Source organism: Caretta caretta, chromosome 2, assembly GCF_965140235.1.
Source record: "Caretta caretta isolate rCarCar2 chromosome 2, rCarCar1.hap1, whole genome shotgun sequence".
Classification (NCBI taxonomy): Eukaryota; Metazoa; Chordata; order Testudines; family Cheloniidae; genus Caretta; species Caretta caretta.
Window position 1 is genome coordinate 29,715,368 of NC_134207.1, and position 26,569 is coordinate 29,741,936.

The 26,569-nt window shown below is 39.2% G+C and overlaps 1 protein-coding gene across 3 annotated transcripts in view; it reads left to right on the forward strand.

The window, feature by feature from the left end:
* The window catches only part of CSMD3 (CUB and Sushi multiple domains 3), a 1,179,008-nt gene that overhangs the window by 465,960 nt on the left and 686,479 nt on the right, over nucleotides 1-26,569 (forward strand). For all 3 annotated transcript variants that reach the window (XM_048841517.2, XM_048841518.2, XM_048841519.2), the window contains one exon: nucleotides 5,020-5,144. In XM_048841517.2, coding sequence (XP_048697474.2) covers nucleotides 5,020-5,144 — 125 coding nt within the window. The remainder of the gene's footprint in view (nucleotides 1-5,019; nucleotides 5,145-26,569) is intronic.

Genomic DNA, 26,569 nt, shown 5'->3' on the forward strand with positions numbered 1-26,569 from the left:
TCTTGAACAAAAGGAAGTCAACACTGATACCAACTCAGAAAATCAACAAGAAATGCACCCAATCATATTTACTTGCACCTTTCTTTATGGATAGAGAAGTTCACTGTGCTCCCTAGAAATTCAGACTTTGTTTTGCCTTTGCAGATAAAGTTACAGAGAAATGCAGGTCAGGGCTGCATTTTAGGACTTCTCAGGCCATATTTTAAAGCCGTACACTTTTTAAGTCCTGTGAATCCTGCACAAATTCTGACATATAGAATGTTCCATTACTCTCTGAATTCCCTGTGTATGTAATGGTTCAGTAGCCATCTGATTAATTTAGTGTTTTTAGCTGTGCTGCGTGATTCATCTTGTCTTTTTGCTTTATAATGGTAGGTGTTTTAACAAGATTTTATTTGTTCCCCAGTTCAGAACACCTTGCAGTGGCTTCTTTATTTATTTTTAGATGTAATCTATTTGAATTTTTTAAGCCTTTTAAAGTTGATCTTCCATGTGTACTATTTTCAGGCTTATTCATTTCCTCTTCCAGAATAGTATTTCATCACCCACCCCATAATAACTGCCTTCATCACCACTCACACTGTTGTGATGGATTTTTTCTATTCCCCCACCCTATTTATACTTACAAGATCAATATATGTTAGTAGAGGAGCATTTAATTTCCAATCTCATCTAGCCAGCTGAGGCTGACTGTTACATGACCAGTTTCAGAGTAGCAGCCGTGTTAATCTGTATTCGCAAAAAGAAAAGGAGTACTTGTGGCACCTTAGAGACTAACCAATTTATTTGAGCATAAGCTAGCTCATGAAAGCTTATGCTCAGATAAATTGGTTAGTCTCTAAGGTGCCACAAGTACTCCTTTTCTTTTTGCTACATGATCCTGATTTCTGAAAAAATATGTTCCTTCATTATATCTTCTGAGATGATTCAAAACCAGTATATAAATATAATATCTTCAAAATCATATGATTTTGACTCCAATCTCCACTTCTCTCACCTATCTATAAGTCTAGATTTTCATGACCTCACTATTTGAGTGGTTTGTCCCTTCATATCCATAGTACTGCTAAGATCATCTTCCTGATCCATCGTTGTGACTGTGTCACCCACTTTTTGAGCCACCTACACTAGCTTCTTCTCTTCCACTGCCTAATTTGCAAACTTCTTGTCCTTATCAACAAGGCTGTTACCAGCAGAGATCCTCCCTTCGTATTCACTCTTGCATCTTGCTGAATTGTCTGCTGCCACCTCCGCTCACCAAGCAGCCTTGATCACCTGTTTATTCTCCTCTCCCAAAAACACCTTCACGCTTTCTGCCATGCTACTCCTTATGCATGGAAGGCCCTTTCTGAACTAGTCCATCAAGCTATTATCTTGCTTTCATGAGTTTATCTCTGAGTTGCTTGTCTAGGTTTATCTATCATCATCAATATTTTTATTTCATGTTTAATTATGGCCCAGAAGCTCCTGGTTACTGTGCCTCCAGAGTACCTCATGATGTCCAGGTGCAGTGTTACAGGGATTCCCTCATTGTAGCAGCCTCTTTAGTTATTCTGGTGCCATGACAGCCTGTCGTTTGATGTGGGCTAACCCAGCAGCCAGGTCACTGCTCAATCTATTCCCTTTCCAGGGTTAACAGAAAAGTCTCTGAAACAGGAAACCCCAAAGTCTAATGGCTTTTGAGGCTTTTGAGCCTCAGTCTTCATCTGGGGCCTGTGCTACTTGACGTCTTCTCCTTCTGATGCCTGTACCTTCCCTCCTAGTCTGGGGAAGGGTAGGGGAAACTGAGCCATCCTCTCCTCTGGATTCCAGCCCAGGAATACTGTTCAGGTGGTTAAGAACTATTGCTTTAAACCCTCTGCCATTTTCCTTGGGCTGCTTCTAACTTTGCCCAGCTTCTTAAATCTTCCCCAGGTCCCTGGAGTCTCCTGGAATCTATGGTTCCTCACTACTTCTTCTTTGCTGGTTATGGTGGTACTCCTTCAAAGCTATTCCCAACCTTTGTTGCAGCAACTGGGCTGTGATGAGTAACTTCATCTCTTGCCTGGGAGTAGTCAGTCTTTCCTTTCTCTGAGCAGAAGTTTCCCTCTTCAGCCCTCTTTCCTGGAGCTGGGTTGCTTCTTGCCATAGAGTAGTCTATCTTATCCCTCCTTTGAACAGAAGCCCCTTCTTCAGCCCTCTCTTTTTCTCAGGAGCTGGAAGTTATGTAGTGTCAAGCAATATCTCCTTCCTTCAAACAGGAGTTCCCTCTCAGCCCTCTCACAGAAGGAAGGTTATCTCTCAGGCCTCTTTGCCTTAGGTTAATCAGTCTTATCCTTCTTCAAGTGGAAGTTCCACCTCCAGCCCTCTTACTGGAGCTGAGGTTGTGCCAGTTCTCTTCAGCTGAACACCCTGTCTAATTAGCCTTTTCCATCTGGAGGGTTCAAAAGGCCAGTCTTCTCTCTGGCTGCCTGCTGTGATGGAGGGAGGCAGCTTTTGAGCTGTTTCCTTTCTCCAAATGCTTCTCAGCTGGTTCGGTGGAAGGGGAGCCTTGTCCTGTCCTCTCTGCAAGGCTTTGGTCCCTTAAATGTACAGTATCAGGATTTCTTCCCTGAGAGCCATTCCTTAACAGGATCCTTATATCTATTAGGGCCATTTCGGAGCAGGGAGGGCAGGGGAAAGAGGGGCTGACCACTAGGCACTAGTGCCTGTGATGGGGAACTATCCCGTGATACTCCCCAAACTGGATCGGGGCCCAGTTGTGTTAGGCCCTAAAACAATTAGAAAAGTATCCTAATTTTCTACAAGCTTCACTCCCCTTTCTTTGGTATAATTCTTCACTAATGATTAGTTCTATCATGTTTGTACTTTAAATTTCAATAGTTGAAAATGAAAGTGTGAGCTGTGCATTCTGCACTTGCAGCCACTCCACCCAGATCTTTTGCCTGTCAATTGAATTGAAACAGGAAATAAAGAAATAAAGCGTATTACAACAATCATATGTGCACACATAAGGAATGCGGTAATTACGCTTTAAAGGCCAGATCTTGCAAGGGGCTGAATGCTCTGAACTTCCATTGTCTGCAACAGGAGTTCAGAGCAGTCAGACCCTTGCAGAATCAGACTTAGATTTACAAGAGCTGAGTCAAATGAGCAGATTGAGTGAGTTCTTCTCCCCTGCTCCAGCCTCTTTGTACTGGGTAAAAGGCTCAGAGCAATATAAAGGAGCCCTAAAAGCCCAATATCTGCCCACGGAGGATTCCCCCAGTGCAGGAACTATGGAAGACGGCTGTAAGGCTGTCTCCTGAGAACCCTCTCACAAGTTCTGGCATACTAGGGGCAGGGCTGGGGGCTGGTGGGGCATGCCAGAGGCAAGGCCCCAGCATGCAATTCTGAAGATTTCAGGCCACGCTGTGGCTTATCAGGCAGCCCTGGGAAGCTACCATAAATTAGATGGCAACAAATATTTTGTAAAACATATCAGAATGTGTTTCATAACCAAAGATTACTCCTCTGCCTTACTACTGTTGAATATGGGAGGTGGGGAGTAAAGAGTTTGCAAAGCTGCTGGTACAATAATAATGAATGTATCGAGATACAATAAAACCTTTTTGAAAGAAAACATGTATTGTGTGTAATAGTGCGGAGGTGGAAAGTACATGGTGGGTTATATGTTTAGTATTTTAAGATTTCATTGACCCAGAGAGTGCAATTATTAAAGAAGATACTTACGCATGTATGTAATTTTAAGCAGCCAATTTGTTCTTTGAAGTCAGTGGGTCTGCTCACATGCTTAAATACCTTACTGCATCGGAGTTATAATTAAATGTGCCATTAGTACTGTTGTTGCTTTTAAATAGTTATGTTAAGCTGCCACCCAGAAGCCCCAGTTAGGATCAGGATTCCATTGTTTTAGGCACTGTGCAACACATAGAAAAAAAATGTTTCTTTCCTGCAGAGTTTATAATCTAAGAACATAGTTTTTGAAAATCAAGGGTAATGAAATTAATATGAAATATATGATCTTGAGCAATACAAAATTAAACCAATTTTAGACAATTACTATGGTATATCACTCTTTATTTAAAAAGAGCACTATATGTATTACCAAAAGAGATGACAACAAAAATGCAGTGGGTACCATTTGGAAATAGACATTTAGTCCATTATGTTGTTTACTTTCACATCAGTATGTTGTAAGCTCCACTGGGCATGAACTAGTTTTTTGTTCTGTAGTAGTGAGTAAAACATAACTGAGGCTCCTAGATGCTATAATAATACAAATAATAATTTATAATTTGTAATAATTGTGGTATTATCAATATATAGAATAGAAAATGTCACATAAACATGGTATGTTTTATTTTCTATCATATGTGTTTTCCTGGTAATTAAAATAAAGCAAAAACCTGCCAATATCTCATAATATTTTTTTTTTAAAAATTAAAAGTATGGACAGGAATTACTGTCTTTGTCCTTTTCTACTTCTCTTATTCTAGAGAACAAGATAGTGGTTTCAGAACACCATATTAGGTCCATGCTGGCTGTTTTTGACTCCTGTTTTCTTTGTTTAATGGAAACAAGAAGGGACCTTTACCTTTAAGAGCACAAACACAACCACAATATTGTGGCTTGCTAGGTTTCCTCTTTTTCTTTCTTTGAGTCAGCTTTCCATTGTTTGGTTCCTGTTTCCTTCTCTGACAAGTCTGAAGCACCAAAGGTTACCTCCATATAGGAAAAGCAGACAAGCAGTATCCTTTTGAAGCCAATATTAACATCATTTCATGAATAATAGTAGTCAACGGATGCCCCCAAAGTTGCTTTTTTAGTTTTCTCCTGTTCTCTTCTATTATATTAAGAAATGTTTGCCAGACGAAACAATAAGTGATTTTTGTGTCCAATATGGAACTCCTGTTGCCTAAGAGCCATCAATGTTCCCCACATCTGTGGCACTTGATACAATTTTGGTTAAGAAAGAAGAGTATTCATTATTTGTAAGACACACCTCATGATATTCATTTTTCCTCACTCTGATTTTAGCTTGGGAGCAACAGTACAGTTCTCCTGTGATGAAGACTATGTGTTGCAGGGGGCAAAAAGTATCACCTGTCAGAGGATAGCTGAAGTGTTTGCTGCATGGAGTGATCATAGACCCATGTGTAAAGGTAAAGACAAATTCTTAAACTATTATCATGGTTTGTTGGTTTTCACAATTACTCTGTTACATTGTTTTACATTTGAAATGATGTCACACTGAAATAATATCACATTGTTTTTTGTTTGTTTTTTACAAATATATCAATGTTTATATCCTCTTTTCCTTATTTCTTTAATGAGCAATCTTTTTTGTTTAAAATACTTATGGTTTTACATTTGTTTACCCATTTCTTGAATAAAACCTGACGAATACAACTGATTTCCATTTGGAGGCTTCTGACCATAAATGGGAGCCTAATGGAAGAAATTAACTTTGGTAAATAAGTAAAACAGATGACTGTTCAGTGACCTATGACACAAATGTCATGTTTCAAATTTGTGATTATTGTGTATGCAATCACGAGTTCACAAGACCCATATTTCAAAATTTTACTGCTTGAATGATTGAAATCCATCAGGAAGATTGACCTTTGGGTCAACTCTAATGGAAAAGTTAAATGTTAAGATTTCAATTTTTTGGTGCTCAGCAACCTATGATGAAAGAATGTACCAAATTTCAAAAAGAAAAGGAGTACTTGTGGCACCTTAGAGACTAACCAATTTATTTGAGCATGAGCTTTCGTGAGCTACAGCTCACTTCATCAGATGTATACCGTGGAAACTGCAGCAGACTTTATATACACACAGAGAATATGAAACAATACCTCCTCCCACCCCACTGTCCTGCTGGTAATAGCTTATCTAAAGTGATCAACAGGTGGGCCATTTCCAGCACAAAGCCAGGTTTTCTCACCCTCCACCCCCCCACACAAATTCACTCTCCTGCTGGTGCTAGCCCATCCAAAGTAACAACTCTTGCCACAAGTACTCCTTTTCTTTTTGCGAATACAGACTAACACGGCTGTTCCTCTGAAACCTACCAAATTTCAGTATTCTAGGCCAATGGGAACATGAATGTTAATTGTGTCAGTCAGTTTGCCATACTCTGCCTGATATTTGTTATATTAAATAATATTATTTCATAGCTTGACAAAATTAAGAAGAACAACCTTGAATAAAATGAAAAGACTTTGCATGAGGTACTGAATTTTGTAACTATGTCCATGGGCTGGAAAGCCTGGGGATAAGAATGTGTGTGAGGGAGTAAGAGAAAGAGAGAGAGTAAAAGCAAACAGGGCCAGGGAGCTGAGCTCCAACCAAAAATTGCTTGGGGACTGACATCTTCAGGTCGAGCAGGTTGACAGAGAAAGAGCTCTGGGTGTAGCTGAAGAACTGCAGCTAAGTATGGCGTATTGAATTATGATTTTTGGACTTTATGTTGAGGCCCTATTGAAGGATTGTTTGAATTATTTTGTGATTAAGGGCTCTGAGGTTTGTGTGAATTTTAATTGATATTAAATCAGCCCTAGAAAGGGGGTGCTGCGAGCTGTAACAGAGGCTGTCTGTTTAAGGGGCTCACAAAAGGGGCTCATAGGTGCCTGTATTGTCATACTTAACCATAAGGGGCCGCTCAATAAGTGGCCACCCCACTACAGTCACTCTACCAGAATGTCGACTGTATATTATCACTATCATTTCTTTTTTTACTTCAAATTTTCTATTAACATGTAGTAAAACATTATCAACAGTAATGTATACCTATAACACTAAGATACATGCATGCCATCCAGGAAATTTGGAAAGGCTTTACCAACTAGCTTTTTTGTTTTATTCAGTCACATATCCTTCAGCCACCTGCTAACTGTCAGTAAACACATTTCCTTGCATTTCTCTGTGCAGTGTGCCTTTAGAAGTGTAGCAGTAAATTTCTGAATAAATTAGTATAAAGGACAACCAATATCTGGGATTTATCTTTGAGAATTTCTACAAATGTAACTGCAGTGAAGAATGCATTGTGCAATCACAGATATTTGAATAATAATGTAAAATGAAAAGGAAGCTTAACAACCAAGCTAAGAAAAAAGGTATAAAAAGTTTATATCCATGGGGAAAGGTAGAGATGCTGATAATCTTTGTGCATATCTATAGTATCATGTTAACTAAATATCTCACAAGATCAATTAATTCAAGGGTAAAATATGTAACTGATAACTGAAGAGAGACTCATTTACATCCTTGTGCTTACCTACTTAGTAAAAGCAGTACATGCTTTTTGCAGAGCAGATGATGCATATTTAAAAAGTTATTAGCAGTTAATATAGAGACATATGGTGAAAAGACAAATAGACAGATGGTATAGATATAGCAGTTTGTCATACAGCACATGCTTTATAGTGTTCATTAGTTTCATTAAAAGTACCTTTGACACAAATTTGGTTTATTCTGTTGATTGATTAGCAGTTTTTGTTATACTCTTGAATTGAATAAAGTCTTCAGATTATAAACTATGTTTTTCTACATGTTAATAATAATTGCCTGTTTGAAGCTCTAATGTGAAGTATAAAACAAATATTTTAGAGGGGATCATTGTTAGTACAAATACCATTTTGATAATAAGATTGCGATGGAAGCAACTGCAGAAATATGTGTACACCTCTTTGGTGAATTTACATTTCTGTGCACAAGCAAGCATTTGGACAAACAAAGCAGGCAATTGTGCATAAATGTCAGTTTGTGCAATAAATAGATTTTTTCATGTGTCAGTGAAAGGTTCTGTAGGTGCAGTGGGTACAAGTATATTTTAAAAGATGCATCTGTTGCTCTCCTTTAAAATTTTAACTGACTGGTTTTTCAGTGTCATGTTTGATATCCTCCCTGCATATCATCTCCTATCACTCTTTTCGTTAATTTATGTAAATTAATATACATTTGCAAAACTAATTGAAAGTACACTTTTGAAAAAATGGCAATTTGAATATTAACAATTAGTTACATTTATGTTCTGGGATTGCTCTGAAAAAAATTAAATTGAAAATTTCCAATTCCATTACATTCATTTGATTCAACAACATAATCCTCCTGACTTGTTCTCCCAGGGCATATGAGTGGCTGAGTATAAATCTGCCTGATAAAAATGAAAGTTTTAGCTCACTTTAGAAGTTATCAAAAATACCAGCTGGAATCATATTTCTTAAAGTCAAAGTTAGAATGAGTCTGAAGCATTTCTGCAGGAGAAATAAAATGAGGTGCTCTGAAGAGAGAGAAAAACTGATACATCACATATAAACTATAGACAAACATGTACTGCTGTGGATTATGAATTTCCTTTAACCCTTAAGAAAAAGACTGATTTTCAGACTAATGTTTCCTGGTGGAGTTGACAAATTTCTGAACCCGATGATCTGTGCCAGACTCTATAAAGAAAGAGGCAGAGTTATGCTGGAAGTCTTATTTCAGCTGGTCCTGCCTTGTCCCTACTGGCAATTATCACTGCTTTCTTGGCCTACTTTTCCAATGAGTCCCACCATCGCTCTCCAATATATCCAGGAGGCTGGTTGGCAGTGAGGAAATAGTGGAGGGGAGCAGGAGGCACTCTCCCTGCTGCATTTCTGAGGGCACTTTGAATGCTCACAAGCGAGGAGGAGAGCAAGACACTTTTGGAGGGAGATGGAAGGAGTGCAAGGGTGGAGCTGGAAGCGAACGATGACCTTTGTGTATGTGGAAAGAGGTGGGGTTCATTGAAATGGGCAGTTTCTGAGGGTATATTGCTCATCCTTCATACCTCATGACAATATGGGATACTCATCCTCTCAGTGCTATGGATTAAGTTTTATAGAAATTGGAAAGATTTAGAGTTCAGACCATATTAGAACACTGGATGTGAATTTCACACTCTCCAAACTTTGGGAAACAGATCCATTTTTTTGACAGCACCCCATATCTAATTTGAACAAAGAATATTCTGTTCTTGTACTTATTTTAAAAAAAGAAGCTGGATTCTCTTGGAAAGAGAAGAGGGATTCTCTATGTTTTGAATCTGATTACCCTGTAAGGTATTTACCTTCCTGATTTTACAGAGGGGATTCTTTTTATTGTTACTTCTTTTTTACTGTTTCTTCTATTAAAATTCTTCTTGTAAGACCTGAATGCTTTTTTTCATTGTTCTTAAGATCCAAGGGTTTGGGTCTGTGGTCATGTCAAGGTTTATTTTTATTAGGAAAGCATTGTTTGGAAACGTCTTTCCCCCCAAAATCCTCCCAACCCTTGCACCCCACTTCCTGGGGAAGGTTTGGTAAAAATCCTCACTAATTTGCATAGGTGACCACAGACCCAAACCCTTGGATCTTAAGAACAATGAAAAAGCATTCAGTTCTTGAAAAGAAGAATTTTAATAGAAGAAACAGTAAAAAAGAATCACCTCTGTAAAATCAGGATGGTAAATACCTTACAGGGTAATTAGATTCAAAACATAGAGAATCCCTCTAGGCAAAACCTTAAGTTACAAAAAGACACACAGACAGGAATATCCATTCTATTCAGCACAGCTTATTTTCTCAGCCATCAAAAGAAATCATAATCTAATGCATATCTAGCTAGATTACTTACTAAGTTCTAAGACTCCATTCCTGTTCTGTCCCCGGCAAAAGCATCACACAGACAGACATAGACCCTTTGTTTTTCTCCCTCCTCCCAGCTTTTGAAAGTATCTTGTCTCCTCATTGGTCATTTTGGTCAGGTGCCAGCAAGGTTATCCTAGCTTCTTAACCCTTTACAGGTGAAAGATTTTTCCTCTGGCCAGGAGGGATTTTAAAGGTGTTTACCCTTCCCTTTATATTTATGACAGGTCACCTATCCAAATTGGTGAGGATTTTTATCAAACTGTCCCAAGGAAGTGGGGTGCAAGTTTTGGGAGGATTTTGGGGGAAAGACATTTCCAAACAATGCTTTCCTAATAAAATAAACCCAGATAAACGTTTGGTGGTGGCAGTGGAAGTCCAAGGGCAAAGGGTAAAATAGTTTGTACCTTGGGGAAGTTTTAACCTAAGCTGGTAAGAGTAAGCTTAGGAGGTTTTCATGCAGGTCCCCACATCTGTACCCTAGAGTTCAGAGTGGGGGAGGAACCTTGACATATGGCATATCTTTTCATCCGAAATCTTGATTGGTAGCTCCATGCAGAGTACACTGGAAGTCACAAAAACATCAATTGCTGTGGTGAGGCTCAGTTCTGAAAGAAATGCTTGCAAACATGCAGCATGATGCAAGGAAATGAAATAATTTGACCATCTGTACCCTGGGGGATTCCATGAGTAGTTAGGGATCAATGAATACCTCCAAACTGTGCACCTCTTTGACACATGGTTTCAACAAATTCTCTTAAGAACGGATCAGAAACCATAACCACCACACTCTCAAGATCATTCCCCAATGGATTTTCATCACCTGCCCTTTATCTGCATTGAGAGTTTGTCATCTTGGCCAAACCCAAGCCCTCGCTGTGGCCAGACATTGGGAAAGCACTACACCACACCTTTTGAGTGTGACGAAGATACTGCTGACACTGCAGCTCATATAACCATACTAATTCCCTTATCATATCAAAAAATGTTGACTCGAAAGATGACCGAACAAGAGCCTTGCTTAAGCCTGCACGATTGCTTCCTCGGGGAGAAATGTAAACCACCCTCTGGAATCTCAGAGAAGACAATTCAGGTAATTATACAGAAAAATCCTCTACTGCAGAAAGGAACTGCAGGTAAGATAGTAAATCTTCATGACAAAAGGGCCTCACCACAACCACAGTAGTTCATGAGATGGCCAGTGCCAGGCATTGGATTCTTGAATAAAGGCTTAATGAATGCTTTTTTGGGAAAAGCTTGCTTGTTTTTATATGTTGTCTTTGTCTAGTAGTGGTTGATGCCAGTTGATAAACTATTTTGGGTTTATTTTCTTCTAACTGTTTTCTTCTAGGACATTAACAGATCGATCCCTTAACTTTGACCTGGTGTTTGAGTAAATGACATAAGTGACAAGAAACTTGTTTTTTGTGTGAGCAATTCTGATTTCAGTTCAAGAATTCTTCCAGATTAATATATTTTGTAATATTCAAACCATTTTTTGAGTAGAGGCTCTACTTAGGTTTTGACAGTCTCTTTCTGATTGTTCCTAGGAATTTAGGGTTAAAAGTGAGAGACATTAGAAAGTTGTTTTCCCCTTTGTTTAGTATCTAATTAGGTTTTTTTTGGCCCAGATCCTCAAAGATATTTAGGAACCTAACTCCCAATGGGAATTGGAGGATCTGAGCTCTTTGTTGTTTATTTTTTTTATCCCTTTCTGCTACTTATAGATAATTTTACATCTACTTTGTTTTATCAGTAGTTTTTATGGAACATTCCTAATGGAGAGCAAAATTTTGAGCTAAAAGAAAAGTTCTTAAATGTAGTCTGTGCTAATTGTAGAATATTTACACTTGTCTCCAGAACAGTGTAGCTGTGGGGGGGGGGGGGAATGCAGGCAGAATTTTGTTTTCTTTTTTAATTTATTAAATTATAAAAATGTGCTCCAGCACAGTAAAGTTCTTCATAAGTGTTTCAGCTTATATATTCATATTAACTTAGCAATTGTTCAGCCTTACACTCTGATGAGACTCTAAAAGAGCCATAACAATGTGTGCAAACAACCACACAACTAATGTCTGATTTTTATTTACTGGTGCTTTGTAGATGTTATAATATTTCTTCTTGAATGTGTTAATTTCTAAACCTTGTAACACTTCACACACCAAAATAGGGATTGAGTTATAATGCCTAAAAAAATGAAATAAACACTTTTTTTCTAGCAGTGGCATTGGTGACAGTGTAGGTTAATTTGTTTCATATTGGCACCAAAAGCATGAAAGAAAGTAATATTTAGCTACACTATGATAATACAATATTTCTCTTGAACAAAGTAAAGGAAAAAGTCCAACCATAAGCTTTCCCTCAATCCTGTATTTTCCTCTTCTGTACTGCAGTTCACGTGATATATTACAGTACACACTTTGTAAGCATGTGCTGCAAGGGGGGTGGCAGTTTTAATCCTGTTTCTTTAGTTTACTCAGAATTAAGTCACAACTTGTGATACTGAGCAGTTTATGTTTTTTTTTTTAAAAATATATACAGAAAACTTGAAATTTTTTAGTGAGGAGTCCCTGGTAGATTGTAATTTATTTTGTGTCCCTCAAATAACAAGGCCATGTGATTCTGTACCTCGTTCTGCTAATGCAGAATGATCTCCCAGTCAACACATGTTAAGTAAACCAAGGGCCTCTTCCAGCAAACATTATCCATGCAAATAGTTTTTACTCAAGCAAGTATGTTAGCTGATGGTCAAGGATGTTTGGTGAGGTGCCAGCTATGCCCGTTTATACCATCTGTGACTTTAACCGCTAGGACGCACTGTCCCTTCACGGCGGGCAGCCCGGGATAGGCTGACGGATGCCCCAAGGTCCTAACCACCCGTGACTTTAACTGCTAGAGCTCAGAGCTCCTTCGCAGCGGGCAGTCAATACTGACTGACAGGTGCCCCAATGGCAGCACTAAGAGCCTCTCCACACCCGTGACTTTAACTGCTACAGCTCAGAGCTCCTTCGCAGTGGGCAGCCAGGATTGACTGACAGGTGCCCCAAGAGTTTGCCCCGTGGAGGCGGCACAACTCAACGCTAGGCTCTTAGTACTCTCACCTAATGGCCAGGCTTTAGAGCCAAAATGGCTGAGGTTCTTTAATTGTGTTGGCTGCTTTACAGTAAACCAGAGAAAACAAGTCAGGCTTATGCACAAATGGTTACCAAAATGTATTAAGCTAGATTCTAATCATGTGGTTACAAAATTGCTAGTGCCTACTTATTTAAATGTAGAGATGTTACACACGCACAAACAAGTTACAAAACTGAAGCCACAATCCCAAAGAAAGAAAACAAAGTATAGAGCTCTATTTCAAAATATGTGTACACTAAAGATAGGAGATCAGGTGTGGGTGCTTCTTACCCTCCTTGCATCTCTCAATTCCAGCGGTGCCAAGCCAGGATCAGTCACTCAATTCCGCGGAAAGACGAATAAGGGACAAGGCTTAGGGACCCTCTTAGCTGCAGAAGCCTTGGGAGGCTGTCACTTATCTGACCAGCAGATAGATAGTGAAAAGCACTCAAAAATCATGGTGCTGTAGGTCCCCTACTTATACCTCTGTACTCCTTTATTCTCTTTCTCCTTTCTTATGCCAAATTGAGGCTGGTCTGTCTGGGTGACGCCAGCTTTCGCAAGAGTAGTTTACACTTGCAAGGGAGAGAAACAATAAGTGTCGACTACTGGACATTTCTTTTATCAGGGTAAATATTTTCCCACCTAGGATGTTGGTGTGTGTGCATCACGCTATTTAGTAGGGGCTAAGAGCCATGTCTGTCACAGGGCCTCTGCCTGCTGTGAGCTTAATCGTTGTATCTGTTCCCAGAGGCACATTGTAGCGGCACACCTGTGCTTTCACAGCTTCAAAGGCTGTGCTGGAATATATGTTAAGTGCCCTGTTCCGGCTTCCTCCTGTGTTTCTAGCAATGCTGGTCTGAGAGGGGGGCTGGCTGTCTGGCTACAAAGTAGTCCTGTTAAATTCAATGAGTCTATTTATGAGATTAAGGAGTATGCACCTGAAGAAAGATCTGAAAGTCATTCTCCCCAGAAAGTATTTTCAAATCTGTGCTGACACAGGAACATGGGGATCACCATATCATTTCAGACTAGTGGTCCATCTAGTCAAGTTGCTGACAATGACTTGTACCAAATTCTTCTCCTAACCTCAGGCAGTTAATGGTTGTCCTGTTCCCTGAGGAATGAGATTTTATATTCCTTAGTAAACAAAAATGAAACTGTGAATGTTTTCATTATCAATGTAAAAGACTAATCCCTTTTTGAATCCTTCTAAGCTCTTAGTCTCTTTCATATCTTGTGGCACTGACTTCCAAAGGTTAGTTACGTTACATTTATAAAATCCTTCCTTTTATCAGCTTTAAATATGCTATCTTTTTAATTTAGTTGGCTGTCCCTTTTTCTTGTATCATGAGAGAGGATAAACATGAGCTCCAAATGATATTCTCTGGACTTTTCATTTTTTTAAAATAAATCTATGTCATGGCCCTATTATGTGTCTTCTCTGTAATCTAAATAGTCCTAATCTTTTCAATGAGCTCTCCACAGTGATTGCCAGATTTTATTCCTGCATGGCTACAGTTTCCTTAGAATCCACTGATGTGAATGAGTACTTCAAATTACTCCATCCAATGTGCATTTTTCAAGATTGTGTTTTAATGATCCCCAACCACCTGGGTGTGTTAAGTCATCCAGTGTTCCTCAGTCTTCTTTAAAGTCTTGACTAACTTAAACTAAGTGGTCTCATCTGCAAATTTTGTTCCTTGACTTTAGCAAAGCTTTTGACACGGTCTCCCACAGTATTCTTTCCAGCAAGTTAAAGAAATATGGGCTGGATGAATGGATTATAAGGTGGATAGAAAGTTGGCTAGGTTGTCGGGCTCAACGGGTAGTGATCAATGGCTCCATGTCTAGTTGGCAGCCGGTATCAAGTGTGGAGTGCCCCAAGCGTCGGTCCTGGGGCCGGTTTTGTTCAATATCTTCATAAATGATCGGGAGGATGGTGTGGATTGCACCCTCAGCAAGTTTGCAGATGACACTAAACTGGGAGGAGAGGTAGATACGCTGGAGGGTAGGGATAGGATACAGAGGGCCCTAGACAAATTAGAGGATTGGGCCAAAATAAATCTGATGAGGTTCAACAAGGACAAGTGCAGAGTCCTGCACTTAGGACGAAAGAATCCAATGCATCGCTACAGTCTAGGAACCGAATGGCTCAGCAGCAGTTCTGCAGAGAAGGACCTAGGGGTGACAGTGGACGAGAAGCTGGATATGAGTCAACAGTGTGCCCTTGTTGCCAAGAAGGCCAATGGCATTTTGGGATGTATATGTAGGGGCATAGCGAGCAGATCGAGGGACATGATTGTTCCCCTCTATTCAACACTGGTGAGGCCTCATCTGGAGTACTGTGTCCAGTTTTGGGCCCCACACTAAAAGAAGGATGTGGAAAAAATGGAAAGAGTCCAGCAGAGGGCAACAAAAATGATTAGGGGACTGGAACACATGACTTATGAGAAGAGGCTGAGGGAACTGGGATTGTTTAGTCTGCGAAAGAGAAGAATGAGGGGGGATTTGATAGCTGCTTTCAACTACCTGAAAGGGGGTTCCAAAGAGGATGGATCTAGACTGTTCTCAGTGGTAGCTGATGACAGAACAAGGAGTAATGGCCTCAAGTTGCAGTGGGGGAGGTTTAGGTTGGATATTAGGAAAAACGTTTTCACTAGAAGGGTGGTGAAACACTGGAATGCGTTACCTAGGGAGGTGGTGGAATCTCTTTCCTTAGATATTTTTTAAGGTCAGGCTTGACAAAGCCCTGGCTGGGATGATTTAGTTGGGGATTGGTCCTGCTTTGAGCAGGGGGTTGGACTAGATGACCTCCTGAGGTCCCTTCCAACCCTGATATTCTATGATTTTATGATTCTAAATGTGTCCACCCTTTTTTGATTTAATTACTCTACATAAGATTCCAGAAGGATCACCCTGTCGGTGAGCCTACAGCAGTGGTCCCCAATGCGGTGCCCGCGGGTGCCATGGTGCACGCTGGGGCATTTTTGTGCGCTCACAGGACACCCCGCCGCCAAAATGCCGCAGAGAAGCGTTGCCGTTTCTCAGCGGTGACGCTTCTTGCTGCTGCCGCTTCTTGGCAGAAAGGTTGGGGACCACTGGCTGACAGTGTCTGAGTCAGTGTGAAGTGATGCAGTTACAAGTATGTTTTTGTTTAGAGTATCACCAGGTTCAATCATCACTGGCATTCTTGGTCTTTACTGTCCAGCTTTTAAGTTCTCAGACATATTTGGCTTTTTTTTCACAGTTTATAAATTTTATCAGTACTACAACACAGGCTTTCATCTAGTAAATATATTAAATACTCTGTAGAAAACAACACCTATCTCAGTTCAGAATCCTGGGGTTTCCCACTATTGCCCCATCCCCCTCCACATTTACTCCAATGCAGGGTAGCACTACTTGCCAGCGACTTGATCAAAGGCTTTTTGTAAGTCAAAATAAATTATAACTGATTTTCCTTTTTCCTCTATTTGTTGACACTTTCAAAGAAGTCTAGTAGATTGGAGAAACATGAATAGATATTTTACAGCTCCATATATAAATATATCTTCAACCAGCCTCCCTGATACTGAAGTAAGACTTCATTCTCTGTATATCACAGGAAAAAGAGCCCTCTGCACCTGGCCAGCTCTGTTGTTTAGTATGTAGTGGTCAGGTGATTACCCCGCTCCCTTTGAAAAGGCTAGGGCTGCTGTGGGCATTTCCCTCATGTAGTTTTTGGGTATATCTACACTACAGTGTAAACCTGAGTTTGGGCCAGGGCTCAAGCCTATGCCCCTTGCATCTACACTGCAATTCCACAAACCCAAAGCTTGGACTCAGGGTCCCAGGACCCTGAAGGGATGGAGGGTCCAAGCTTGAGTTAACCTGCGACCCAGTGTCTGAGACCAATTACTTTGCAGTGTAGACACAGTCCCACTTGACTCAAGTCCTAGGAGTCAGCTGGAAGTATCCCACAATTCCATAGGACAACTTCCTTAGTCCTCTCTATCCCAACAATCTGCAAACCACTCTATTAAAAACTGGAAGACACTCTCTCCCCATTTTTGCAAATGGCAGCAGCTCAGGTCAGTGGTAACCCATTTTCTTCTGATCATCAATCTACAATAATCATTAATGATCTGGATGATGGGATGGATTGCACCCTCAGCAAGTTTGCAGATGACACTAAGCTTGGCGGAGAGGTAGATTTGCTGGAGGATAGAGATAGGGTCCAGAGTGACCTAGACAAATTGGAGGAATGGGCCAAAGAAATCTGATGAGGTTCAACAAGGACAAGTGCAGAGTCCTGCACTTACGATGGAAGAATCCCATGCATTGCTACAGGCTGGGGACCAACTGGCTGAGTTTTACAAATACTTATGCGTGTGATTAATGTAAGGCACATGAATAGTTACACTTACTGCATGGGAACTGTTCACAGGGTGTACAGATAAGCACTTGAATGTTGTCAGGGACTCATTCACTCATCCATCATGTACACAGTACACATCATCAGTGCAATCGATGGCATTGTTATGGACAAAATTTGCTTGCTTAGCACAAACAATGAGCTAATTTTATATAAAGACTGAAATATTTTCCAGTTGAAACATTCCTTCCTCATATTTACATTTTAGGAGATTAAACAAATAAACATATTAATATCTGGTTGATTACTCTTCCTCCCCCCACACCTACCAGCCCTTTTTCTGACTGTTTGTCTCTTAGCCTCTGACAAACATTTCTGAGTGATCTATCTCGTCTATAAATCTGACTGCTGGCAGGCAAGCAAATACAAATTGAACAGCTGTGCAACAGATACAATAGAATTTGCACAGAACTGATCTACTATTATCTGCAGAATGACAAAGGGTTGGTAAAAAAATAATTATTTAGGCCTAGGAAACCTAAAGGACAGCTGCCTTTTTTGTTTTTGACAATATCACTTACACGAATCTGAATGTGACAGAAACTAAATTTCAGTTTGAAACTGTGGAATATTTTTTTTAAAGGGCCAAAAAATAGAATCTAATTTTCTGAAGAATTCACAAAAAATACTTTATTTTTTTCTGTGTGTCATTGATCTGTTTCAGTAAGCTCAAATACCATGTTCCAGACTTTTATATATTGGGTATAATTAGATACCATTATTCAGTCTGGGAGGCAAAGTTAAATCCTAAACTGGATTTTGGTTGGTCTGAATGCACAACTTGGTTTATGATTCTGGATCCTGCCCTTTATAAATAGTTTTGTTTACCTCTAATACACTTTAAAGGAGATCATGATTGTATTAGTTCACCTGACTGTTAGGTGATAACATTCATATATCTCTGTACCCCTCACTTTATGGCTGCTGGGGATAATGTTTTTATTTATACATATACACATCATTTATTGAGATACGAAGATCCTCTCGATTTCTTACTGATGTAATTATACCACTGAAAGTTTTTTCAGAAACGTCAAATTATTGAATAGTAAATCAAAGTTCAAATGTTGGTCCTCTAATATGAGTACTGTAACAATAGGTAGCAACTAATGAGTATCTTTTTCCAGTACAAAATTTTCTTTAATCAAATATATTTCCCTACTTGCTTATTGTTTGAGAATTTTTGACAGCTTTTCTTGACGCCACATATCACTTCTGTCTTTACTCAGAGAAACTTAACATTCTGATTCCATAGATATGGAACTCAGATATGAAAGTAATTTTTTCAGACTGTAGAGGGGTCTTTAATTCTTTCGTTCTGTTATCAGTTCAGTGGGTCACTAATATGTGGTCATGTTAGCAGATTTTGTATCCACTGTGAAATATCATGACAGGTTGTGGTGTATAGGAATTGCCCAAGTGGATTATTATCATCATTATTTATATTGTGATAGTTCCCAAGATCTCAATCAAGAGAGGGGCCCTTGTATTCAAACATACAAGAAGGCATTATTAATGCCCCAAAGTGCTTACAATCTGGATTTAGATTAGACTAGGTTCCATCTAGTTCACAGTACTATCTCCAATAGTGACCAATGCCAAATGATTCAAAGTGTAGCCTTTTATTTGATTTAAAGTACATTTTAAGGATGTTGTCTTACACCATTGTGGATTCGGCTATAGATGCTATAGTTTCAAGCTCGACAGAGTGAAATTGCCTCTGGTGCTTTTCTCAAATTCGGAGGCTCTAGGAACAAAGGATAATGACTACAGACACAATCACAAATACAAACTCTTATCTGTACTAAAAGTTTTATTAAAGCAATAAGTAAAGTTACAATTACCCGTGCATATAGAAATCCTATACAAACCCATGCAATAATTATAACTGTATTTATGCACACATTCTCAACAATATTCTAGCGTCCAATGACCCTCTCAATAGACAATCATCACTAGAGGGATGGGTCCTGATGGGGTTTCCTGTGGTGTTGTCCCTTGGATCTTCCCACTATTACCCAACCATGGAGCCCTCTTTTATATTGTTATTCTGACCACAGCTAACACCATATGCATAAAGGTGTCAGCCTTCTTTTGCTTATCTGTATTTTCATAGCCTGTGAATATTGGAGTATCTTGTTTTTCATAGATTATCCGTAGCTCCTCTTATTCTTATTAGCATTTACATATGACATGTATTGTGCAGTTAAGACAGATATTCAAAGATGTCACGATCGAGTGTGTCATGGTCTTGGACAACGAATTGCTGTCTATTGAAATCCATTTTTCTATAACATCAACTATTGGCACATCTTATGCAGTAACCTTATGACTTTGCTGGCAGAGGGTTATTCCTAGGTCACCCACTCATGTCAAGCATTCTTAAGCCTATGGCCTAGTATGGCTAAACTAAAATCTTACAGGTATCAGCTTGTAGGCTTTGCATTTCAGCCATGCTTTACCTATATACCTACGACACACTCATCAATCCTAAATACTTATCCTATTCTTTTATATTCCTACAAGCTAGATCTATTTAGCGTACATTGATTGTATATGAAATATCATATAAACTGGCCATAACATCACACAATACAATGATAAAATGAACTAATTGGCTACAAAAGGAAGGTGCAGGAACCCCAAAACCCCTCCTCTTCCATATCCTTCTATGGAACATAATAGAAAATTATACTCTTTCTACAGGTTTCAGAGTAACAACGTTTTTAAGTATCCTATAGAATAATTAGAAAATGTTACCACTAAATTTTATATTATTTAAGAAGTTTAAAAGAACCTATAGGAAGGTTGTTTTTTTTTATTAAATGCTATAGGTTTTTAGAATAGTTTCTATAGCACACTGTGACTTTTTTATAGAAATATATTTCAAAATCTCTGTCAAATTCTATAGCTTTGTTTTCCCCCCATAAATGCCATGATGGACAATAATAGAATAACTGGTTCATAGATGAATTTTCTTTATATCCTTGAACTCTGAGGATGTATAGATGTTATTTTATTATTCTTTCTATGTGACCATTTACCTATAAATGTCTTAACATTTTCTAAATCCTACTGAGAAATTTGCCTTGAACAATTTTGTGTCAAAGAGTTCCCAAGTTTGTAGTGCATTTAAAAATATAATTAGATTATAAATGTATCTCTCAATTTAATTGGAAGACCCATTGTTCTTATACTATGAGATTGGTTACTAATTTAATCTCTCTATAGAAAATACTGAATGGTATTCCTCTGGTATTCGTTTTATTAGTCTCTGCTCTCACTAAGCAGTCCTGACTTTTTCCTCATAAGAAGACTTTTCCATGTCTTTCCCATGCCAGTAACCGTTCAGTGGCACTGTGTAGTAACATCTTAATTTCATTACTTCATTGCTACTTCAGTTAATCAGATGTCTCATTATGATAGACTTGACATGAAATATTGTTCTCGGTTGGTGCTTTCAGACCTTAAGACCTAGTGTACCACATCGAAAATTGAGGAGTGCTTTGTGTACTGTTTTGCATGATTTTAATCACAGTACTTATAATGGAGTCGTATTATGATACAGAAAAACAACTTGGTTATTCCCTACTGCAGCCAAGAACTACTGTTCTTGGACATACATTAAATTATGTCACTACTGTAATGGATGGAGATAGTGTTTCTTGCTATGTGAATCAAACATAGCAGATAGAAGCAGGGCTGTTACAGAACGTATCTATCGACACATATACCTATAGAGACCCAGGTGATTTCAAACTGTTCAAAACATCTCTAAATATGAGTGCAGATTCTAAAGACAACAGAATTTTAAAAAGACATTTGATCCAACAAATCAAATTGTAGTAGCTAACGATAGAACTACATCTCAAGACTGCGTGAATCAAGTATGCTTTAAAGGCAGGATATCATTCTTCTCAATAGAAAATATGCTTTATCATTTACTACAGAGATGTTATGCTTCATCTTAGTCAAAACGTCATTTAAAGAACCAAGTGAATATTTTAAAAAGAACAAAAATAAGACTGGTTTCAGAGTAACAGCTGTGTTAGTTTGTATAGTCTGTATGCATCCGATGAAATGAGCTGTAGCTCACGAAAGCTTATGCTCAAATAAATTGGTTAGTCTGTAAGGTGCCACAAGTACTCCTTTTCTTTTTTTGAAAAATAAGACTGTGTATCTTAGGTATTTATGTGGCTCCCATTGCCATACTATCTGAATGCCACCCAATCTTTAGTGTGTTTATCTTCGCAAGAGATGTAGACAATCACACCACCACCCTGCTCATGCACACCAAAAAACAGAAACCATGGACACAATGTTGTTCTTGCAAATAAGTTCTGCATAACATTTTTGTACTAAAATATGCCCCTTTTCTACAGGGTATCTAATTTAGGAAATAATGTACAGTAGAACCTCAGAGTAACCAACATCACAGTTACAAAATGACCAGTCAACCACACGCCTCATTTGGAACCAGAAGTATGTAATCAGGCAGCAGCAGAGACGACAAAAAAAAAAAAATAGAGGCAAATACAGTGCTGTGTTAAACGTAAACTACAACAAAAAAAGGAAAGCAGCATTTTTCTTCTTCATAGTAAACTTTCAAAGCTGTATTAAGTCAATGTTGAGTTGTAAACTTTTGAAAGAACAACCATAACATTTTATTCAAAGTTACGAATATTTCAGAGTTACAAACAACCTCCATTCCCGAGGTGTTTGTAATTCTGTGGTTCTACTGTATGGTATAAAAATAGATTGTATTTACTACAAAGGTGTGTAGTGTTTATTACATGGACTGGCTTCATTTTAAATTGATTTTATGCTACTATAAAAAAATTCATTTCAAATAAAAACTGATAGCTACATAACTCTGTGCAGCAGTGACATCTATCCATTGTAAAATGACCACTAAATATTGAAGACAGATAAACAATGTACTGATGATGATTTTTCATTTTTTTTTAAAAAGAGATTCCAGTTACTAGTAGTTCTAATTTATGAAAGGAAGGATTTTGAACTCTGATTTTCACCTCCTCATTTACCCAGGCTTATTGTATATCACTCACTAGAAGATACCTTTGTGATCTAAATTTGCAGTAATTTTAGTATAAACCTCACACACTATAGTAATGCTGAATGGTTAAAAGAGTCACAAAAATGATCAACATAATCCTAAAGATGCTAAATTGCTCTTCAATACCCCTGCCAGATGCTCTGTGCACTGTGGTGGTATTGACTGTTCTGAAAGGAGCTGATTGCTCACCTTCCTGGGCAGCAACAAACTGTACCAGAAGCAGTCATAGTGGAAAGGTAGGGGTGTGTGTGTGTGTGTGTGCATGCGTGTGTGTGTGTGTTGAAGCAAGCTAGCTGTAACAGAGAAAAAAGTTAACATTATAAAATTGTTTTATATCTGTAATAAACATAGTTTCCTTAGGGATGATATTTTCCCAGAATATCTGTGATTAGATCTGCACCACATTATCCTACAGCTGTCAGTTAGGTTGTTCTTGTCAGAATTTTAACTGGTGTCTGTGGGTGCAATTGCTGTAGATTGTCTAACATACTCTCCATAATATCACTCAGCAATATGTTTCTGTGAAGGTCAGGGATGATTGCATCGTTCCAGTTAGAGATAATTATCAGCGACTCATTTTAACTGAATAATAACTGGTAAATAATAACTGGGTAATAACTGAAAAAGAAAACAGCCTCCATTTTTGATTATTTTTAAACTTTATTTTCAAAAGTGTTAGCTTTATTATTTAAAGGGAGATGGAGCTGAGTCCCCCAAATTACTAAGCATTCTTTGACAGGATTACTGGCCTAGTGGATAGAGGGGAAGCAGTAGATGTGACATATCTTGATTTTTAGTCACACTTTCAACACAGTCCCACATGACTTTCTGTGACAGGGTGTACCAGACCCTCTGAGGCCCCTGCTGGAGACCTCATAGCCCTGCCACACCCTGCCCCAGAAAAGGGCAGTTGAGAGAGTCTCCAAGCTGCCTAGAGTGACTGTGTGGGACACAGCCAATCAGAAAGGGGCTACAGGGAACAGCCAATCAGGGTCCAGCAGGCTAGCATAAGAAGAGCTTCCGGGCCAAAGTGAGATCAGTTTCTTGCTGGAACTGGAGGAGCATGGAGGGTGTATGGCTGGCTGAGGTAGCTACAAGACCTCAGATAGAGAAGTCCTGGCAGAAGCTGTGGGGAGTGAGAAGGAGCTCTGGGCTGGTTGCTGGGACTCATCTGAGGTCCTTCTCCTAATGAAGGGTAAAGAAGGTGCAGGGCCACAGAGAAGTGGCCCAGGGAATTACAGCAACAGTGCAGGTTAGATAAAGGGACATGGCAGATGGCTCCTATCTACAGGGTCCCTGAGCTGGGGCGTGGGTCCCCTTTACTCCTCCATTAGCCACTGGGTGAAGTGGTCTGATTGTTGAGGCACCCTAGAAGTGGAACTGAATTCTTTAGTGGCCCAGCAGGAGAACTGGGACCCGAAACATCCAGAGAGGATGAGGACATTGCCTCCATGGGGCAACCGTGCAGTAGGGATGATACCAGGGCTGAGACCATTGATACTCTATGAGAGTAATTAAGGACCTCAGCCCAAGATGGGCTACAGGGAGAGAAAGTGCTGGCCTGCATGCACTTGACCAAGGGGCACTCCCAAGAGGTGACTGCACCCTACTACACTTTCTCATAAGAAAACTAGGGAAATGTGATCTTGATGGAATCACTAAGGTGGGTGCACAACTGCTTGAAAGACCTTACTCAAAGAGTAGTTATCAGTGGCTCACTGTAAGACTGGGAGAGTACATTTAGTCAGATCCTGCAGGGGTTAGTCCTGGGTCTGGTATTATTCAATACCTTTATTAATTACTTGGATAATCAAGTAGAGAGTGTGCTTATAAAATTTGTAGATGACAGCAAGCTAGGATGAGTTGCTAGCACTTTGGAGGACAGGACAGCATTAGAATTAAAATTGGAGAATTGTTCTGGAGTCAACATAATGAAATTCAGTAAAGATAAGTGCAAAGTATTTTATTTAGGAAGGGTCGGGAGGCAGGCAGGGAAGTTCTCAGCAACAGTGGATGCTCTGTGGCCAGGAATGCTTGAACAGAGGAGGGTGGGTGAGTTCATTGGAGCCAATTGGTTCGTTCTTCACCTCCTGAATTGGTAATAGGTGGCATGGGGAGGTGGATCTCTGCTCCACTCTCCTCTGCTCCTGGAATGATCCTCATGCTTGGGGCAGAGGAAAGGGACATGGCAGCAGTGCCAGAAGGCATGGCCCTCTTCCACCCAGGATTCCAGGGGGTGGCCATTTCCCTGTCAGCCCAATAAATAGTGAGACTGCACTTGCTTTATTGGTTGGTTGCCTGCCTCCTGCTGGTGATTGCTTAGAATCCCAAGAGACTTCATATTGATTCTTAAGTATGTCAGCTGCCCTTGATATCATAGATCACAAAGTTTTGCATACGCAGTTCTTGCCTCTGAATACTTAGGACAGAGTCATTCTTGAGCACTTAATTTCTTACTGGAAGGACATAGAGAGGGGAGTTGCCTTGATGATTCTCTCAAATGAGGTACCACAAGGTTCAGCCTTGCAAGCTGTCCTTGTCCTACTCAAAGTATATATAGTACACTGAAGGAGATAAGGAAATCTGGGCTCAGATGTCTCCAATATGCAGATGTCCCTTGGCTCTGTCTCCATGTAAGAATCTAAATAAATAAATGCCATTAAAGAAAGGAGAATAATAATTTCAAAATCTGCAGTAGAAAAGAGGAGTTGCACGTTTCCTGGCCAAAAAATAAGCACTGAAGTGTATACCCAAACTCTGTGTTAGAGCCTCTATTTACTGATTATTTGTAATTTAAGATTATTTAGAGGCATGATGACAAATTGAAGTTGCAGAACATACCATGTGGTGAAAATCTTATTAATGCAAAACCAAGAAAATTGCAATCCCATCAGCAAGCTAGACATAACGATGCTATTGGCAGTGAAATTGAACTCTTCAAGCATAAGAAGACAATTTTATTTAAAATCAACCTACGAAAATCATTATCTTCAAGAATTTAAACATGGATGTGACTAGTGCCCTTGAATTTCCTATTGTTATGCACTACAAATTTCTAAAGTCAAGAAGCCACAATAAATTGCAGAGAAACTTTTGAAAGTGGCCTGCATTAAAATAGTTTAACTAAAGTGTGATGTGCACACTAATAGCTTAAAACCTGAAAATTATTTTTTTTTTGTAATGAGACTGCTAAATGGATAATTGATTAAATGGCTGGGACCTGTGAGGACACAGGGAGATTCCTATTTCACACCTCAAAACCTCCATATTTTGTATTCACTTAAAAGCAACAACCACGAAAGAGTCATTGATGCTTTTTTTTTTAAAAAAAAAAAACATTGGCAATGATAAACTTAAACAAGACTGGAGAGAGACAGCTGTAAAATAACTACATCTGCTGTTTCTGGCTTGGTTACAAATTTGTTATACATGAGTGTAATGTCAAATGATAACATTTTTCAGTAACACCTTGGGAAGGTGAAACAGATATATCACAGCATCAAAAATGAAGTAATTCTGATGGCTGCACTATCATTTAGAGGTATATTTCAGTGGAAATTCTTAAAGGAAAGATAATAGAAAGGCTTAATGCCTCCATAAAAACAAGAGTGTCAACATAAAAGTAGGCCTAAATATTGAGATACTTAAATGCAGGATTTGTTACAGTACCTCAAGTTAAGGAATAATTTTTCCTTGTACTTCTGGCAGAAGTTTATCTGGGATTTCCACTAGAGGTGTTTGCTAATGTGGATGGTATTGTAAAATAAAACAGCTTATTACTTTTCTGGAAAATGTGCTGGATTATCATAGAAGATCAGAGTTGGAAGGGACCTCTGGAGGTCATCTAGTCCAACCCTCTGCCCAGAACAGGACCAATCCCCAACTAAATCATCCCAGCCAGGGCTTTGTCAAGCCTGACCTTAAAAACTTCTAAGGAAGGAGATTCCACCACCTCCCTAGGTAATGCATTCCAGTGTTTCACCACCCTCCTAGTGAAAAAGTTTTTCCTAATATCCAACCTAAATCTCCCCCACTGCAACTTGAGACCATTACTCCTTGTCCTGTCATCTGCTGTCACTGAGAATAGTCTAGATCCATCCTCTTTGGATCCACCTTCAGGTAGTTAAAAGCAGCTATCAAATCCCCCCTCATTCTTCTCTTCTTCAGACTAAACAATCCCAGTTCCCTCAGCCTCTCCTCATAAGTCATGTGTTCCAGACCCCTAATCATTTTTGTTGCCCTTTGCTGGACTCTTTCCAATTTATCCACATCTTTCTTGTAGTGTGGGGCCCAAAACTGGACACAGTACTCCAGATGAGGCCTCACCAA